Below are 20659 nucleotides of genomic sequence, written 5' to 3'. Positions count from 1 at the left end.
TTCTCCCTTTTTTTGGCTCCAGTTGGATAGGGGAAAGTCCATGATGTTGAAATTTTATTTCTTGTGACTAGGAAGGAGTTAGGAAATTGGCATAGGGGAAAAACTTCTTAAAAAAAAAAAGCTACTGCTTGTTCTATCCCAAATTGACTAAATTGTAATTAAATCAACTAAGACAATTCTAATAAACCCAGTTTTATGTGGTAGGGAGCTTTCTGTCTGTTCCATTGGGCATAAGAAGACATTCTGATGAGAATGCTTTTGGAGGAGGGTGTTATTTGGGGATTTTGTGCCAAAGATTAAAGAGAGCCAGATAGGAGGCAAAAATGAGCAGGATATTTCTACCTCAGTGAGGTGGAGTTGGACTCAGAATAAACTGGCTTTGCTTCCAGCATTAGCCTGCTTCTGTGACCTTGGGTAAGTCATTTAACTTTTCAGCCTCAGTTTCTTCATCTGTAAAATGTTGAGGGTAGATAAAATGCTCCCTCTCATCTCGAAAAATGTTTTGATTTATGACTGAGGTAATGAAATGTTTGATTCCTAAAACACTGTGTAAATTAGAGGGGAATCAATTCTCTATTGCTAGGAAGTAAGGAGGGACAGACCATCTTAGGAGGTTAGAAATCTTGCAGTATTCAATGGATTCTTTAATTGACCTTCCATTAGAAACACAGCTGCCATTGCCAGAAGTGTAACTTGAGAACGTTAAGTCCAAGAAAGCTTCTAAGTTCTGTACTTCTTTTCCTATCAGAAATTCCAGACTTTTCTTAAAAAATTCAGGATGGATAAAGAAGGTCACCGTAAAGGGAAATGGTTTCTAGCACTGTGCTTCCTAGTCTGTGCAGGTGCTTAAGATAGACTCTTTTCTTGATTAAGCATACTTCGTTATTCTTGAAAATTCTTTATTCCTTAAAAACCCTTCCTTATTCTTTAATCACTTAAAATCAGAACTTCACAGTAGCACTTTGCCCAGGGGAAGTGGAAGGAACCAGCAATGGAAAGGACGGAAGAAGCTTGTTGGAAGCAACGTTCTTTTGTTGTAAAAGCTGTTCAATTTGTAGAGGGATAGAAGGAATACAGATTGTTCTTCATTTGCATTTGGTGCTGTATCAGACAAATGAGAGGAATAAAGGTTAGGAATATTGCACAACTTCAGTTTGAATCTGTGTCTGAGTTCTTTTTGAATTTGTGTTTGAAGGTTAGACCTGCCGCAGCTGGCAAAGATCTCATGTAGTATTAAATGTGAGTCTTTCAGGCAGTCTTTCTTTGCTTGTCTTTGTAGGGAGGTTAGTGACATGGGCTCTGTGCATTTTGACCTTAAATTGTACATTGATAGGCTATTGTTCTGCAGAGGGAGTCTAAAGATTGGACTTTTTTTGGACTGTTCTCATGTCTCAGACAGTTACTGTAGTTATTCTGAAACTTTGTAGTTTCATTTAGTTTTATCTCACTTTTGGTATTTGCCCAGAATGTAAGTTAAATGTTTTCATCACTGTTTTGTAGGAATGTGACCGTGCATGCTGGCATTAAAGATCTAACTTCAACAAAGCAGCAAATCTTACAGATCTTTTTGATTCTAAGAAAAAATTTATTTTAAAGTCATTATATAGTTATTTCTTGATGTATTTTTATCCATCCGTGTCACAGAGAATCAAACAATTCATGTGTTCGAGGTTTGAGTTAGTATATTTTTCTGCCAGATTACTTCCTAAACATTAATATGGGAATTGGCTTAAAGATCGGGGGAGAGTTATCACAGTTATACATGGGGTGACAGGGTGTGGGACTTAACCTGTGACAAATTTTAAATTAAAGCTGTTAGCCAAGGGATGGCATGTATGTTTGATGTCTAGTTTAAAATGTTCTGTAGGAATTTTTAATTACCTGTTATAGTTACGCCAACATGCTCATCCATTGTCATCATTTTTCACAGATTATAATCAAATTGCTACTTACTAGTTGAAACTATATCTTCAGGTTGTTTATGGAACATGAACATGAGTGTTTCTTTTGTTTCTTAGCTCACAAAGAAGTTATTTATGAACCACAGTTTGGGTCATTTTGATATTTTACTGGAATCCATAAACTGCCTTTAAAAAGAGCACAGTTAGAAAACTATGTTAGGTTTAGATTAGATTGTGTGCTTTCACCAAATTCTCTTTTTTCCTGTTGGATTTCAATATGATGGAAACTATAAATTTTTTGTTGAAGAGCTATGTTAAATGTCTCATTTGTTAGCATTTTTAGATGTTTGGAAGAGTCTGTCTACATTAAATAAATTGCCTCAGGAGTTATATATTTACCAATTTTTAAAGTAATTGACTCATTTCTGCCCTCAGAAACATCTTAAAAATATTGATTATAACTTTTAATTCTGTCTTTGTTTCCTTCTACCCATAACAATGAAGATAACAAATGAAGGAATTTATGATATAAGGGAGTGTTTCTAGCTATATTGAAATGTGATTTTGCTAAATTAACCAACATTTGTAGAACTAATTACCTATCAAATGAAATGTTTGAACATAAGCTTCAAAAATACATTTATAAAATTGAGTTATGTATTGAAGATAAGGGAGGGTGAACAATAATCTGATTGTTCTTTATTTTATAAGAAGTAGACAGGGTAATTGCTGCCTAGATGACAAAATGTGTTAAAACAACCTGTGTTGGCGTTTTCCCCCCAAGGTACTTGGGCCTGGGATGCTTTATTTTTCTGTATGTTTCTATTTTTGTTTCCATCTAACAGGCATTTCTGTCACTTTTAGTGAGGTTTATCTGTCACAGAGGTGCCCAGCTGTGCCAGAAGTCCTGATAGTCTTGTCCAACACAGATAAACATTGAAAAGTCTTGGCTGAAATTGGGGACCAGAAGCAGGGAGATGACCCTGTGCTCTTTTCCTTAAAATGAAAATGCAAAGTGCCTGGAAAGTAGACGCACTTTGGAACTGCCACTGTCTCTCAAGGGGTTCTTCTTTCGTGAGGAATATGAACTGGTGTGGCTCCTTTTCTAAAATGGAAAGAATTTCTTAATTTTTTTGTCTGGCCTGGAGGAGAGAGGAGTCTTCTGCTTCAGTTGCCAAATCCCTTCAGTTTTCTTATGAGGCAGCAGTTCCATAAGGGCATATACCGTGAAACATGCCCTTATTAACAGTATTCCAATTGTTCTCTTTTTTTCCCCCAGCTTTGATGTCTGGGAGGGAAACATTAGTAGAGATGGAACTATATGCTCAAATGAAGATTAATCCTTTTACTTCCACCCACCCCCATCTCCCCCCCAGTGTTTAGTATTGTAATAATATACTAGTAAAGCATATAGATGTAGCAGACAGTCAGATTTGAGCCTATTTGATTATCTGGTCCCAGCTAGTTGAGACTGCTGAAATCCTGCTGCAGGATGATGGGACCAGAGGACAGAGCCTTTTCATTTGCTGGCACACCAGAAATAAATCAGTTGTGGCTTACCAGCTGTTTGAATGGCTGTCTGAGTTTTCAGTTTGTGGTTTTGTATTTTTGTTTTAAGATCTTAGCAAAGCGATGTCTCAAGATGGCGCTTCTCAGTTCCAAGAAGTCATTCGACAAGAGTTAGAATTATCTGTGAAAAAGGAACTGGAAAAGATACTCACCACAGCACCATCACATGAGTTTGAGGTAAGGACCATACACTATTTTTCGCTTTCATACATCTACATGCCGAGTTGTTATTGCTGCTACTGATCATCCAGCCTGAAATAGCGTAAGGTGTAATGATACATTTTAAAAATTAGAATTGCTTAATAATTAAGCATTTTCAACATTTGCCCACTATAAAACCATTGCCCTTTTTTTTATTCTAGAAGTTTCTAAAGTCTAAAAGAATCAGAACAAAATTACAATTTATTCTGTTTTGACTTCACTGGGTGGAGAAATGGATACAAGTGTTCAGTTAAAATTGTGAGAAGTTAATTTATCAGCCTTATATTCTACATGCCTTTTCCAAAGAGCGAATTCGAATAGAACTGTCTGCTACTCTGACAGCTATGATAGAGGCTTCCCAGAATACGTAGATGTTTACTTTTCTACTTATAAATCAGTAGATTATCCTTTTCATTTTCAAATTTTAATATGTACTCAGTGTATTGAGGTTAGCTGTTTTTTGTTTCTTTTTGTTTTTTTGGTGAAGATTAATCTTCAGTTAAAAGGAGGAGAGAAATACATTGTTGAGTAAATGTAGAGAACCAGTTGGAATTCCCACGGACCAGATGGTGTTCAGATTATGTGATGCTGGTGGGAGATGGGGAGATTGTTTGTATTCCTTTAAGTATGGTTCCTATTAGCTTTTCTTCCTCTTTAGTTTTAAATTGGGGTATAAAAATTCTCTGTTCTACTCGATATTCTAAAGATATAAGAATTTCACTGAAAGATATTTTAAATGTATGTGTATTTTTAAAAAATCAAATATTAAGTAGTTATAACAATGACTTCTGTTCTCACAGCACACTAAAAAAGACCTTGATGGATTTCGGAAGCTATTTCATAGATTTTTGCAAGAAAAGGGACCTTCTGTGGATTGGGGGAAAATCCAGAGACCTCCAGAAGATTCAGTAAGTTTTGGATAAAATATGGGAAATTTTAAGGTCATGTTAGACACTGTTTTAGCTTTGGGGGTAGGGTACTGTAGGGTGCCTGTTAGGAACCATCACTCCAGACATTGAAACTACAGAATTGGCCATCTACTGCTTTCCCTTCTGTTAGGCCCATCGATCCAGTCCTGCAGAGGACTTATGGAAGTCTAATCTCCCTGTAACACTACCCCATAACTTAACTTCCTTGAATGTGAGGCAATTCTTTTGCTCAGACACAGGCAAGAGCTTCGTTATGTTCTGTTCTTCCTTTTTATCTCTAAACTGTCTGATTTCTCATTGCCTGTAGGGTCATGTACAGACATTGTCAGCTACTTAAAGCTCTCTCTATGCTTTCTGCCCATCTTTATAGCTGTATTTCTCTTGTCTGCCTTACTTGACCCATCCTAGCATTCCCTTCACACACATGATATTTCCCTGCTTTTAGACTTCTGTGTATATTGTTTCCTTGGAATGCCATGATCTCGTCACCTGTCAAAATCCTGCTCATTCTTTGAGGCTTAGTCCAAATGCCTCCATCTCTGGCATTAACCTCTGGCAGAGTGCTGCACTGAAGAGTAGTGCAGTAGTATCAGAGGTTCATATTGTAGCTCTACTGATTTTGAGCTTTGTGTAAAATGAGAAAAACACCAGGTGCTTTTTGCACTTCACAGGGTTGTTATGAGACTATTCAGAAACACGGAGACACGTTAAACTGTGAAACATTTTGCAGATGTATTGTTTATTTCTATCCTGATGTGGTTCTTAGCCAGCCTGATTAGTAGTAGTTGTTTGTTTGTAGTAGTTGTTTGTATTCATGCACTGTCTTCTACTAGTCTTTGAGGCCAGGAGAACATTTGTCCTGAGTTGAATGATTGATCTAAGTGAAGTGATTATTTCAGGGACAGGTTTTGTTAACACACTGACCTTTCTTACCTTTCCTGTCAGCAGTTTTGATCTCTGTTGCTTGTAGCACTTTTCACTACAGGTGGAAAAGACTCGATAGAGTGGAATAGATAGTTTATCTCTTATGTATCTATAATCTTAGATAATCTAATATTAGTTTGAAAACAGGGCTGTTTTGAGCAGGAGTTTGGCAAGCTACTGCCTGAAAGCTATAGCACTGCTTGTGTTTGTAAAGTCTTACTGGAATGTAACTGCATGCATTCATTTATACACTGTCTCTGAGCTGATGGAGTCCCTCATACTTTTTCCTGATAAAAAAATCTTAGTTTCTGATGAGGAGTACTTTTATTCCTATATGTGAAAAATGTCTTTCAGCTGTTAAACTTTCAAAAATTATAAATTACATGTTCATGGTAAAAAAGAAAATAAACAAGCAAAAAAAAAAATCCCACCTAAGCATTCACTTTGAAGTGCTGAACTTAAAATTCATCTTGTCTATAATGCTTGTCAATTGTAGTGTGCATTTTTTTTAGGGTCTTCTATTTTAGTCTTTGATTTCCTTGGCCCTAGTGAATGTATTGTGATTTATTTTTCTGTTTTTAAATGGTATGGTTAATAACATTTTCTCCTGAAAAATTAATAGGAGAAATCTTCTGGAGCGGTATGTAATTTAAAAAAGGAACTAGTTGTAAATTCAGTCAGATTAAAAAAATAATGTTTAGGAGCAGGCCAGAAACTATAATAAAAAATTTAGGTGTTGTGTATTACCCAACTTTAAATACTTAATAATGTTGCTAGGAATTTATTCCTAGTTGAAATAACCTCACTCTTCTAATTAATAACGGACCTGGGTATAAAGGTATGATTTTCTACTTAATTCTTGCAGACCTAGGAATTTTTTTTCTCCTAGCAAACTTAACCTTTTGATGATAGAGCCTACCTTGAAGGAAGGCACACAGATTTGTTACTTTCAATATATTTTAAGATTCAAGAATCTACTTTGCCAAAGGAGAAATCTGCCTTTGTGTGTTTTGAGAGAAGATTATGGTATATATATGGTAGTATTTTTTGGAGTGGGGATTGGAGATAAGGAAAGGAAGGGAGTAGAGGAATCAGAACTACTGTGGATTTTCCCAGTTCAGCACCACCATTTCCAACAAGGTCCTGACAAATCCCCTGATAGTTACTGATAGGAATGCTGAATTGATACAGGAAAAAAAAAAAAAGAATACAAATAGAAAATAAAATTCTATATATAATTGATTTGATGAAGTATTTTTCTGTTTATAAAAGTATGTCATCATTAAAATATGTTTTTATTTTGAAGCCTAGGTTTTGAGCATCTTTTAAAAAATGTGTTTATAATCCCATGTGCCCCTAATGTTGAAGGTTTTGAAATGCAGAGTGCAGAGGCAAAAATAAGTTTGCTCTTTTAACCATGGGCTTCTTGAGGGCACAAATGTGTCTTATATTCTGTATGTTAACAGCTTTTGTAAATAGTTCTGAGACTACAAATCATGATTAGTGTTAATTCACCTTTCTTCCCTTATATTCCTCCAGCTCCCTCCCTCCCCACCCTCCCCCTCTGCGCCCACAGGTTATAGAGGTCTCTAGTTATAGAGATTATATAGAGATCAGTTTTCTTTTCAAAACACAACATTCTTCAGTAAACATAGGTTTTTATTTTTTAAATGCAGGTAATAGAAAAATTTCTTTTCTGTTAAGAGAATAAAGTGAGGGAATAGTCATTTAGAGTGATATTTCTCAGGTGAACCTTGCATCAAAGGTGTGCACATTGTCATAACAAAGAATCTATATTTTTGTGTAAGAGTTGGCCACCTTGTTTTCTAAATAAAGTTTTATCAGAACATATATTCATTTACATATTGTCTACAGCTGTTGAATAGTTGCAATCAAGACCATGTGGCCTAAAAACCCCAACATAGTTCCTTTCTGGCCCTTTTCGGAAAAAGTTTATTGACCCCATTTTAGTGTATTTATTTTCAGACGATCTTCAGTATTTTTCTTGACTTCTTTGGTCCTCAGAATACTGATCTCAAAAGCCTTTTTCAATTCAGATGATTACATTTCAGGTAAAACTGCTTTTTCATAACTATTAGATTGGAGAATATACACCTAGATAGACACTGAAATTTTGTGTTATCAAGTTTGATTACACTTGCCTACTGTGTTGCATACTTCTTTTAGCTCTGTCAGTGAGTGTGTATGTGTATATATATCATATATATATATGATTTGTTTATTTATTGAGGTATAATTAACATATAATATTATTTAGTTTCAGGTATACAACATAGTGATTTGACATTTGTATATATTACTAAATGATCACAGCAGGTCTAGTTACTATCTATCACCACACAAAGTTAATACTATATTATTGACTGTATTCCCCGTGCTTTACTTTACATCCCCATCTTTTTCTTTACATCCCCATGACTTATTTATTTTATAACTGGAAATTTGTACTTCTTGATCCTCTTCACCCATCTTGCTCCCCTCTCCCCTCTGGCCACCACCACACCACCAGTCTGTTCTCTGTCACATGTGTTTTTTGAAAAGCCCATTGAGTCCTTAGCTTATTGAATTATGGCTAAAAAGAAGAACCCACTTTATGGAGTTATGCTATACTTTACCCCAATTTTAGGACTATTAATTAAGTGAATGTTATAATCAAGATTGCTCTGGTATCTAACTACGTAAATAAAACAAAGTTGTTTAAAAATATACTAAGGATAATGTTTTAGACTAGCAGTGAGGGGCCAGTCAGCATGTACAGCTTCATTTGAGCACTTCCTTGTTTTCCGGAGAGGCCATAAGAGTGTTATTCCTGGTCAAGTTTAATGTTTGAGCTTACGTATTGAGGATGGAGAGGAATGGGAAACAGAAGAGGTGAGAAGGTACAGAGCCTACTCAATAAGATTTTGGGGCTGACAGGTTCTTTTGAATCCTAACTTAAAACCTGTTATCATCTGGCTGGCCATGACCTCTAGTGATGCTAAAGTACATTATTGTGTATGTGAAAAATGTTCTCTAAAGAAGATTTTTTTTATTTAGATAGGAACACAAGGTCCCTGGTTGACTTATGATTGTCATTGTTCTTGTTTTAAAGTCTTTGAAAGGGTGAAGGTGTATTTGTGAATGGGGAAGAGTTACATAGGATCAACTCTGTTTTGTTTGTTTGATCTAGGTAGAGAATTGGCATGAGGAATATCACATCAGTGGGTATTTAGCTCAACAGACTTTTTCATTTTGCTTTATAGAATAACTGAGAGCTTTTCTTACTCTTACTTTATCAGTGTGAAAACTTTAAAATGTGTCTCTTTAAATGATATGGCATTCTGAGAAAGTTGCCGCGTATGTGTGCAGAGTAAAAATACACAGATTTTCATATGTTTGTTTTTTGGAAGGTGAATCATAGTATATTGTGCAGCTAACACTGCACATTGTTTTGAAAGACTTACTGGAGGCAAGGATCTGACATGATGTGAAGATTTCCCAACTGTAGTCAGCAGCTAATGGCAAAACCATTAGAGACTTGTTTTGTGTGTGTGTGAAGATAACATGAGATCCCGAATGTAAAAGTATTTCACAAAAAGGAAATTGGTACTGGCATTTAAGGAAATGATCCTGGGGACATGGGGTGGATACCAAAAAGTCTCATCTTTTCCATGACATAAAATTTTAGAATGGTAATATATAGAATTACCAGTGTAAGCAAATATACTAATACTTATTTAGCAAATACTGCCAAAGCTCTAATTCTCTACCTTTTGATTTTGTGATGAATTAGAGTCTTTAATTTCCGCCCTCCCCCGACTACCTGCCTCCACATACCTTTATATACAGGAACCTTATTTCAGGAAGGAAACGTGACTAAGGAAGCTGACCACAGGCCTGTGAGTCTTAATTCCATTCTGGTTACTTATTTATTATTTCACTTGAGAAATAGTAATGGTAAGTATGTGGCCACTTTAATGTCAATTCCATGATTGACTTTGAGAGACTCCAGGTAATAGTGTTGGACCAGGGTCTCTAACCACTGCCCCTGTGTCTAGAATAGGGGACAGTTCAGTCCCACAGAATCAAGCTCCTTGGGGAAAACCGTAGTACAGGGTATAGGTAGTAGTACCACTCTTTTGAGCATCACCCTTTCTTCCTCCCCAACTCCCAGCGTACATCTTTTTGGATCTTGGCTTAAATGTTGTAGGGCCCAGTACAGATCATTTTAGTGTTATACTCTCCAAGTGTATCTTTTATGTAGGCATTTTGTGTCTTATAATCAGATGAGAAAAATACATCTTGAGGGTCTCCTATCCCACATCTTCATCTGTGGTACAACTGTGAGGGAATTTCCATTATCTTTTTTTAGTATAGGACAGCTCTGAACCTACAAGACTGACACTAGGAGAACTTTTATAAAAAACAGGATGGGTACCCATGCTTACCTAGAATGCTTTCTGCCTTGTAATTCCTTGGGGAATTATTTTACCAGTTCCTTCTCCTTATTCTAGATCAGATGTGGACAACTGACTCTCTGCTTGTCCCATTGTATAGCCAAGATGAGACTGGAATATTCACATCAGGCATCTCAACCCAAGAAGTCTCTACAGAGATTATGGCCCTAGATAGATTTTTTTTTATTTATAGGTAAAACTGTATATAAATGGATATTTTTTGGAGTAGATTCCCTGGCTTTCATCAGATTCTCAAAGGAGTTCATGACCATGTCAATGTTAAGAAGTACTATTTTGGAATCTTATTCAAGAAACATTTATTGGGTGCCTCCTCTCTGCCAGGCACTAGCTGGATGGGGCTGCAAAAATTAAGTCTTGCCCCCTCTTCAGCATTTTGGCCTTGAGTTTGTAGAGGAGACGGATCCAGAAACAGCTACCTATGAACAGTGTGATAAGCAGTCCACTGGATGCTGTGGAAGCATCTAACTGGCAAGGGGGCTCAGGAAAGACTTCCTGGCATTGAGGTAGACTCTTGGGGTAACCCTGAGGCAAGATACGGGGGAAGTCAAAGACAGAAAGGCTTTGAGAATGGTAGGAGTCTAGAAATAACAGGCTTATAGCATGTAGCTTGTTCTCTGGTTGTGGAGCTTATGGTGGTGTGTCTGCTTCTCTGTGTCTGGAGCCAGAAGAAAGGCCCTGACAGAGGCAGATGCTGAGTCTCTGTCTGCCCTTGCAGCTCCTGTAACATTGGGCTACACTGGAGAAAGGTCAGAAACTACCATTTCCATTTAAGAGAGACACTAATGGTGGAAGATGGGAACAGAATTTAAAATCTGTACTTCATTGTATACCTCAAACAGTTTGTCTAGATTTTTCAACCCTAAAAAAGTCAACCCAAAATTTAAAGATGTTTATTCTACTGAAAAAAAATTTATTCTTGTTTCTTTAATTGTGATTAAAAAAACTTTATAAGGTTAATCAGTGTTTTACCAATTAATAGTTTTTATTTTGGTAATGTTAGGTTGATTGAGGTGTAATTTACATGTCATAAAATTTACTCTTTTTAGTGTACAGTTTTGAGTTCGCAAGTGCATATAGTCATGAAACTACCATCACAATCAAGATATAGAACTTTTCCATTATCCCCAGCAGCTTCCTTGTGCAACTTTAAAATATGCTACCTCTTATATCCTTGTAAGGCTTAGTTTCTTTAAAATATGCTACCTCTTATATCCTTGTAAGGCTTAGTTTCTTAATGGCTTAAGCTAAGCAAATATGTATCTTTCTAAAATGTTGCCTTTCCCTTCATTCTCCAAAGGAAAAGCCCAGCCCTGCCTCCACCCTCAGTTTTATGTCATCTGGCCTTTTTTCTGACCATTGTCCTCTCTCCACACCTGCCTTTCCCCACCTTCATTTTTTAGAGCTGCTCCAGCAATGTGAATTATATAATTAAACTAATAATGTACACTGTTTTAATCACTGGCTATTTAGTACCTTACTTAGAGTTTAAAGCTAATATACAGGATTTGATGTTAGAGGTGTCAGTTTTGTTTTTTAGGGAATTCAGGATTATCACAGTTACTCTGAAGCATCTTTTGTCCACAGACCAACAAGAGGATTGGCTTATAGGGGAGATGCAAGGTGATTTTAGTAAAGAGCTAGTCCTGGTCACAAAGGCAGATTGGCTTTTGGACCTCCCATCTCTTCCATTAGAACTCCCTTCCAGCTCCCTGAGTCATTTACCTTTGTTCTTTCTAATCCATTCTAAAGTGGAATGTTCTTTGAAAACTACCACTTTAGCCGACAGGGATATGGGCCGAATACCTCACAAAGGTGACTAACTTTATAATTCAGCTGATTTGATGAACATATATCTTTTGCAGTGTTCAAATTTTTTACCATCTGTATGTATTACTTTTGCCTTTAGCAGTCAAAAAATATCTAAAAGTCTGAACTTTCCAGAATGTCTATAAGAAAATTCTTGATTACAACAAGGTTTAGAGAGCAAGTTGGCACCTTCTCTTCACACTTGCCTCTCCTTTGTAGAATCATTTGCCATCTGTAATCACTCTGTTTCTTGGTTTTGTCATTTGCATTTTCTGCCAGTGATTTTATTGTCATCTCTTCTCCGGTTTACCAGGTTTAAAGGACACAGTTGTAATGAGAGTATTACGATTTTAAATCTTTTCGGCATTTTGGAAATATAATTTTTAATGGGAGGGCAGTATGTATGGGATTTTGAGAGGCAAAACTATTAAGAGTAATAAACGAAATGCTATAGGTATAAATACATGAGAATTGAATAACTTACGTGTTTTTAAATAAGCTTTTAATTTTAGAATAGTTCAATTTATAGAACAATTGCAAAGATTCATTGTGTTTTTAACTAGAAACATTATACAGCTATCCAAGCTGACTTTTGTTACCTATATCCCATTTTTAAATTTCCTGCTGAGTCAAAAGAAGCACAAAATAATTAGTGAAAATGCTGATGGCATGTTTCTTCCAAGCTCAAAATGGAAAATAAATAAAAGATAGCTGAGAAGAAACACGGAAATGCCAGAGGGCTACCTATACTACCTATGACTAGACTAAACATGGAAAAAGGTGAAAGTAAGCCATTAAGCAAAGATTTCTATTTCTAGATAGGCTTGTTTAAGACAAGTGTCTTCAGTGTACATAGTCCTAAAGCCCTTGGGACACTGGAAAGTTTTCTGTTATTTCAAAAGAGCATGAAATAAACACCATTAAAATTTTTTGAAGCAGAGAAGCTTTATTAAGCATTTTTCACCTAAAAAATTTATAAAAACCTATGTATGCAAAAGCTCTATATTCTATAATTAATGTTTATTGTCAGTGTTGGGGTGCTTATGAGCGGATGTACTGAATGCGTTATAATTGTGATCTCATTTAATATTCACAGTAGACCTGGAAGACAGGCACTATTATTATGCTTATTTAAAGAAAAGAAAAAACTGAAGTTTAGAGTTAGTAACTTGCCTAAAAGGAAGATCCCTGACGTGAACCTGGTAGTCAGGCTCCAAAGACCCGGCTCTTTGGTCTTTATCCTTCAGTAACAATAATGGAGCTCTTCAAGGAGTGCGACCTTGTCTTCATCTCGAGTGCACAGTGTGTGACGTACTTTATGAGCTTATCAGCAACAGTTTTAATAGCAGTAGCAGCATACATTTATTCAGCACTAATGTGTAAAGCACTGTTCTCAGCTTTCACATGTTTTTTCCTTTCATGATCCTCAAACAACTCTAGGAGCTCCCTATTACCAGTTTCACAATGGAACACTCTGAGACTGAGAGAGGTCGAGTTGTCCATACAAGTTTACTTAGCTAGGAAGTAAGTGGTAGAACCAGAATTTAGGCCCAGATCTGCCTGAGCCCAGGCTCTGAACCACTGTGGGATATTATAGAGCAATCGCCAATTGCTATCCATGTTTGAAAGGAACTTGAAAGTCATTAAAGCACGGCTTTTCCATCATTCCTACACCTTTCCTTGAGTAGAACTGTTGATAGGCTTCACTCCTTCCTTTACAGCTTAAAATACCTACTTCTCTTTGAAATTCTTACAGCAATATATTTAACAAATATTTATTCAATAGCTACTGTGTGGGAAGCATTTATCTCGGCACTGGGATACAAGAGAACAAGATGGACAAGGACCTCATACTCAGTGGAGCTTCATTCTAGTAGGAGAGAGAAAATACAAATGTGTAAATAAACAAGGCAGTTTTAAAGACTGATTTCCATTGCTGCTCTCCTGGTCCAGGCTTACTCTTAGCAGTCACATCTCCCTGGTCGAAGTCTTTGGTTTACCTGTAGTCACTATGTGAGTCTATGAAGGGTCTCCTTTATTCATTACTTTTATCCTACAGATTTATCAGATATCCACTATTTTAATTATTGGGAATGCAAAAATAAAGACAGTCACTGCTCTTAAACAGCTTACACTTTTGAGCAATGCTTCCCAACCTTCTCTGTGTTACGATGTACACAGAAAATGAATGGCATAAGTACAAGAGGCTGTTTAGCTGGGAGGAGGGCTTTTACTGCTTCAGGGTCTGCCCAGCTGCCTGAGGGCTTAAAGAAATCAACAACACAGACATGCAATGGCAAGCCAGTTTTGAATTTTCGGTTTAGTGTGCAGATGTGTCCATAAAGATATATTTATAGTACAACGGAATGTAGCTCTGAGGGTAGTTCCAGAGATAGTCACTCACCAGCTTCCGTCCTAGAGAGATGAACTGGTGTCTCCATTGCTTGGGTCTTCTCTTTATTGTCATCCTAAGTTCTTCTCTCACTAAGTGGAGTAGTTTGTTCCCGAGAAGTTTTTTATGTTTGTTCCCAAACCTGTTCATACCAATTACATTTTTTAATGACCTAATTAAATTTTATGTAAACTAATGAAACAGGCTTAAAAAAAGTTTTCATGAAAATTGAGTTGAAGGCTTTGGGAAAATCAGATAAAGATGAGTAGCCCCCTCCCCCTAAAAAGATATTGTTAAATTAGGTGTGGGGCAAGACAGGCATGAAAGAGTGAATAAATTGCAGAAATCTAAAATGATTCTTCTCCATGCACATTGTTTCACAACTGACCAAGTTCTTGGTCCACTCTGAAGAAATGAAAGTGGAAATCAGATAGTGTATTACTGATGTGGTTTATATAAATAACACAGAGCTCTGGTCAGCAGATCCATACACTACCTAGGGAAAGGATCTTTGTGAATGAATGTACTTTTATTGGTAAAAGTTGAAATAGTTTATGTATCTAAAACTTTTTCATTGCTTTTTTGTTTGAACTTACTTTTTAAATTAACTGTCTGTCTAGAATGTTCTAGATAAGTGGGTTTCTGGTACATGTACCAAGTGTAGCTGGAAAAGAGCAGTTTGGGAGTTGGGAAGTTGTCCCAAGCAAGTTAAGGACAAAGAGTGACAGCAGAACTGAGACTTGAAGTATGAATATGTTTGCCCAAAAAGTCAGGTAAACATTCCAGTTTCAAGAGAACTTGATGGACAGAGGCCGGAGGCACAGGAGAGTGGAAGGTGCTCTAAGAACTGCAGTTTTTGTGGTCCTACTGGAGAATAAGAATGGGAATGGGTGGGAGATGCTGGTAGACAAGGTAAGTAGGGACCATGTCAGCAATTTGTCACTTAGGAGGGATCAAATAGGATGCTGGAAAATACAGGAGGTGCGAGGTTCTTAGCTTTATAGCAGACTCATTGGAATGTATTTTTAGGAAGCAAGTAAGGAGTGGCTCACTCTGAATTACGCTGGAGATTTGGAGTTCTTATAGTTCATGGTCACTGCTGACGAAATGGTTACTTTTAATTTTTCCTGTCTTTTTTTAACATCCTTTATCAGGGCTAGCTGACTTTCTTGCAGTTTAGTTTTTATATACATTGATGTGTATTGAGCAATTTTTTATAGTTTAAAATCTCTAATCTCATGATACTGAGCTATCATATTCTTAAACATATGCTTAGTCAACAGGTATCTGAGAAATTACCTCATGCTCAGTGTCAGTCATTAATATATTCCACCATTGCAGAACCACCTCCATATGCAGACTGAATTCATTCTGCCGTCAGTGTATTTAACACTTTTTCCCCCAGTTTAACAGTAAGGGCAGTGAGGTCAAGGACACAGACTCCGAAGTTTTAAAACCCAGCTTCATTACTTCTTAGCCACATGACATTGGGCAGGTTATTTAACTACTTTAAGCCTCAGTCTCCTCACTCGTAAAAAGTAGACATGATAGAAGTAGGATTTTAATGAGTATTATTGACAATGCATGTAAAGCATTTACTGTGTGCCAGGCACTCTCACAAAGGCTGCATAAATGTTTGCTGTTGTTGTACTTTCAGCAGATATTTACTAAGTATCTCTTAGATGTCAGGTGCTGTCCCAAGCACAGTGAAAACAACAGAATTGTATTAAAATTACTGATGGTATTTCTTTTTAAATTCTATAAATTTCCTAATTAAAAATTCTATCATCTTTCTTTGGTTATAAGTGTATTTTTATATATTTATTATTAGTTTATTTAATTTGATATAAATTTCATTTATGATCATGAATACTTTAATTCTTTTAATGTTTATCTTATTTTTTGAAAAATATTCCATCAAGTAAGTGAATGTACATCCCGATAATTCTCTTTTATCAAATGTGTGGGTAGTTTGCAGTTTTTGTTGTAATAGATAAAGCTCATCTATTTCTTTAAAAAAATTTTTTTATTGAAGTACAGTCAGTTACAAAATGTGTCAATTTCTGGTGCACAGCACAATGTCCCAGTCATAGCTCATCTATTTCTAACAATTTTTCCTTATTGCAGAGATAAAAATTTAGAAATTCTTTAACTTTTTGGATTACAGAAGGTCTGTAGTCTGTCACACCAGTGAAGATAAACAACATAATGTTCTCTGTTATGAAGACGATGAGCTGTACTAGTTTTATGAGTTTTATTGAAGATCCACATAGTGAAACCACCAGGGCGTATATAGAGTTGTCTTTAACCAGCATGTTTGTAGATTTTTTATCTACTAAACTCAAGGTAGATGTGAAGAGTTAGTCTTGTCTCAGAGGACTGTTGTAGCTATTAAAAGAATCGGGTGCCCATCCTCATCCTGTGTGGCTGTGCAGGTATTTAAAGGATTTGTGTGTTCATTGTGGGATGTTAAGGTTTAGTGAGCAGAGAAGGCTTTGCAGAATGTTCTTGGCATTGGATTCTCAAAGTTCAGGTGAAATTGTAGGAAGGATGGCTGATGAGCATTATGGCATGCGTTCTTTGATCATGTATCATTGAGCGTGGCAAAAGTTTGGAAAAATGAAATGTTTTTTTCTTAATTTTTTGATGCTGGGAAATAAGAATAAATCTAACTCATCACATGAAGGAAATATACAGCATATATATATATATATGCTGATGAGTGTAATTGTTTAGAGAACAGTGTTGGTGCCAAAATTTCTGACTTTGAAAGGACCTGTTTACTTACTCTCTCTTACAAATTTGTGCTGATAGTACCTACAGCAAGAGTGGGGGCTGGGTCAGATCCACTCCTGGTCGTATGAGGGTCACAAAAGGCTTCGGAAGGAAGTAATACTTCTACGTGATCCTCAGACACCTTGATGGGGCATGCAAGTATGCCTGCACATACACACCCACACGAAGGACTTAGCATTTTTTAAAACTTCCTTTAATTGTGGTAAAATACACATAATATAAAATCTACCATCTTAGCCATTTTTAAGTGTACACTTCAGTAGGGTTAAATATATTCCCATTGTTGTGCAACCAAGCCCCAGAACTTTTTCATCTTGCAAAACCAAAACTCTCTACCCATTAAACAACAACTTCCTTTCCCTCTCCCCTCAGCCCGGCGCAACTACTGTCCTGCTTTCTGTCTCTATGAATGTAACTACTCTTACCCGAGATAAGTCAATAAAATTCTTTTAATCTTAGATTTTCTTTCTGTTCTGAAAATTGCCTGAGTTCTGCTACCAAGTGTGCATCCTTGGTTTTGCTTTCCTGGAAGGACCTGAGGAGATACAGAAGCCTGGGGGGGGGGTGTCCCATGGCAATGATGTTGCCAGTGGAAGCACAGGCTGACCTGGCCTCGGGTGACCTGCTCTCTGGCCACCCCGAGAAGTTGTCAGGCAGTGTGCAGCCAGTTTAGGAGCAGCAGAGTTGGAAAAGGCAGAGATATCATCAAAACTTAGGGGTTTTTTGTTCTTTTTTTTTTTTTTTTTACCACACAAGACTGTCTTAAACCAGGGTTTAGCAGACCTTTTCTGTAAGGGGCCAGATGGTAAATATTTTAGGCTTTGCAGGCTGTGCGTTTTGTCATGATTGCTCACCTCAGCCGCAGGGGCGTGAGAGTAGCCTTAGAGGGTGTGTAAAGCAGTGAAAGCGGCTGTGTGCAGGAGCACCGTGCAAACAGGCAGCAGGCCCCCCTGTCCCACAGGCTGCGGTGTGTTGACCCCGTCTTAAACTATCCTCAAGCTGCACGTGACTGGAGAGAGACTGGGTGAAACCCAGACCTGGGAGACCACTGAGCTGGGTTGTGGCTTGGAGCAGAGAGAAATTTAATACCATATTTTATCAAATTTGTGCCATTGATTATAAGTTGTACCTTTTTATGGACCAGTAAGAAAGAAAGAAAAAAGTGCAGCCAATTAATTTTAAGCTCTCATTTTATATGATGAATCCTAGTTTTAGAAATGTTAAAATGTGGGGTGGGTGGCGGGGAAATGTGTCTGAATCAATGATGTCATGATAACACAGCCAATGCTTGTGTTCTTAGTGTGAGCCACACTTTGCTTAGCCCTTCATGTGCAGTATCTCATTTATCCTTATAATAAATCAGTGAAGTCGTTGCAAAGGGCTTTGAACAGGAAAAATAATCTATTGTAATAAGCAGTGGAGTCTAAGATTCAAATGCAGGCAGCCTGGCATTAAAATCTCTGCTCTCAGCTACTGTGCATCCTGCCTCATTCAGTTCTGGAGCAGTCTTTTTGTCAAATGATACCATTCACGCTGGAGTTGGTGTAGTTTATTACAATGATTTGAATCAGGTCATGGAGGAAACAAACTACATCAATTCCTTTTAGCATGTCCTTGCAACTTCCAACATTTCTCAGAGCAGCCAGCCAAACTACTGGTTTTTATCCATTATGTGCCTGCCGGTGCCCTCAGAGAAGAATGATTATTTATGAACCTCTTCTGAAAATGTTTTTTAAATGATAAAGTTTCTAAGCCAAGCAAAACTTGGCTGGCAGAGAAGTCTTGGTGCCCTGTGCACAGCAGTATCTGTGATGCCAGCCAGCACTGCTGGTCCCACTGCAGAGGAGAGTGAGCACCACACATCACTGTAATTCATCCTCTCCTGCATCTGTGAGCTTATTGACTTTTGAAGACACAGAAAATGTATGAGCCATTGAGCACTCAAGAGTGTTGGAGAATTCTGGTGTTCCTAGCACAGGTCTGCATTCAGCTGACAGAGCAAGCTGTGAAAGCTTGCCTTGGAGAGCTGAGGTTTCTAGTACTTGCGATCATCAAGAAGAAAAGTCAAAAGTGAATGGCACTTAAAGATGGCAGGCATCTTAAAGTCCATCACAGTGTCAACTTCTTATTCAAGCCAAACAGAAGCCTTCTCATTGAGATTCAGTTTAGAGAGTTACTTTATTTTTGGCTTTATTTACATAATAACTTTCTCTAGGAAATAAGCAGCATCTCTTAAAAAGATTATTTTTTATTTTCTGTGAATGAAATTTCCATAGTAGTGAAGTTTTGTTTTTTGAGGGGTGGCGTTGCACTTTGCTCAGAGTCCATTAACATCTAATTTTCACAAGTGCCTGATTGCTCATAAAGCCTGAGAATCACTGGTCTGAACAGAGATGTGGAGAATGAAGAAAAGGCAGTTGGTGGAGTGAGTTTGCACGAGGAAGAAAGCACAGAAGCTTACAAGCAAGAGATGCGGCTCATTAGAGAGCCTGGCACTGCGTGCCCCCGGAGCACAGTGTGCCAGGGGAGAGAGGAGTGAATGGCACAAAGGGCCAGATCACTAAGGATCTTTTATAACATGTCTTCTGTTCAGGGTTCAGTTCAACTACATTTGGTAGTGAAACTCAAAGTAAAGAGTAACTGTCTAGAGCACCACAGCAGTGCGTGGTCATCAGAGCCTGGGCTTCTCTGTCTTGCCACTCTGCCATCCTTAGCGTATCTCCTTATGGTCCCAGATGGCTGCCTGAGTGAACTCTAGTCCTCATGTCTCTGTTCCAAACAGCAGAGAAGAGGGAGAAGGGCACACCCCCCTATCCTTTCACAGAAACTGCCTGGAAATCTTCCAGCTCACTTCCAGTTATTCACATTGACCAGAACTTTGGCACCAATAGCCACAAGATAGACTGGAAATGTGGTCTTTTACTTAGGATGGTGGTGTACCCAGCTGAAAATCAGGGCCCTAAAGTAGAAGGGGAAGAATGGTTTTGGCATAGGCAGCTAATAATCTCGACCATACCATGTCAGTGCTTTGTTTTGTGAATGTTCGACTTCTCTTTTCTGAAAGATCACCATCTGTGAGGTAGAGGGTGGGTTGGAGGGCGGTAAGGAGACCATAGAGACCCCTGCAGTAACACAGATGAGAGGTGAGTGGGATGCCGACCGTGGCAGCAGAGACCATTTCACCAGGCTGACAGGACTTGGCACTGGCTTGGCAGTTGGGTGTGTCGTGGTGCCACAGAGACAGGAGAGATGGTAGCCATGAGATTGGAGCAGATTGCCTGGAAAGAGGAGGTCTACTTAGAATAGGCTTGAAAAGGAACAGGAAGGAAGAAGAGGAGAATAGAATGTGGTGTGCCAGAAGTCAAGGAGGAGAGAGCACTGCAAGATTTAGGGAGTGGTCAGTTGTGTCAAATGCAGCTGAGAGCGCAAGTAAGAGAAGTATTGTATTCTTGATAGGGTTTAGCATTTAGAAGGGTGTTGATGACCTTGTTAAGGGCAGTTCATCGAACTATGGAGAAGACTAGACTGCAGCAGGTGAGTGAACGTAAGGGAGGTGAGCAAGTAGAGGTGAGTGCAGACGCTTTGCCTCTAAGATGGAGAAAAAAAGATGTGAGCGCAGGAGAGGATGAGTGAGTGTATGCGTTGCTCTTTTCTTTGTTTTTT

At 37.8% G+C, this 20659-nt stretch overlaps 1 protein-coding gene across 2 annotated transcripts in view; it reads left to right on the top strand.

Moving 5' to 3' along the window:
- The window catches only part of UGP2 (UDP-glucose pyrophosphorylase 2), a 49027-nt gene that overhangs the window by 11612 nt on the left and 16756 nt on the right, over positions 1 to 20659 (top strand). For both annotated transcript variants that reach the window (XM_010998349.2, XM_010998348.2), the window contains exons 2-3: positions 3520 to 3647; positions 4472 to 4579. In XM_010998349.2, the coding sequence (XP_010996651.1) occupies positions 3534 to 3647; positions 4472 to 4579 (222 nt within the window). In that variant the 5' untranslated portion in view covers positions 3520 to 3533. The remainder of the gene's footprint in view (positions 1 to 3519; positions 3648 to 4471; positions 4580 to 20659) is intronic.

Source organism: Camelus dromedarius, chromosome 15 (genome assembly GCF_036321535.1).
Source record: "Camelus dromedarius isolate mCamDro1 chromosome 15, mCamDro1.pat, whole genome shotgun sequence".
Taxonomy (NCBI): domain Eukaryota; kingdom Metazoa; phylum Chordata; class Mammalia; order Artiodactyla; family Camelidae; genus Camelus; species Camelus dromedarius.
This window is presented reverse-complemented; position numbering and strand designations above follow the sequence as displayed.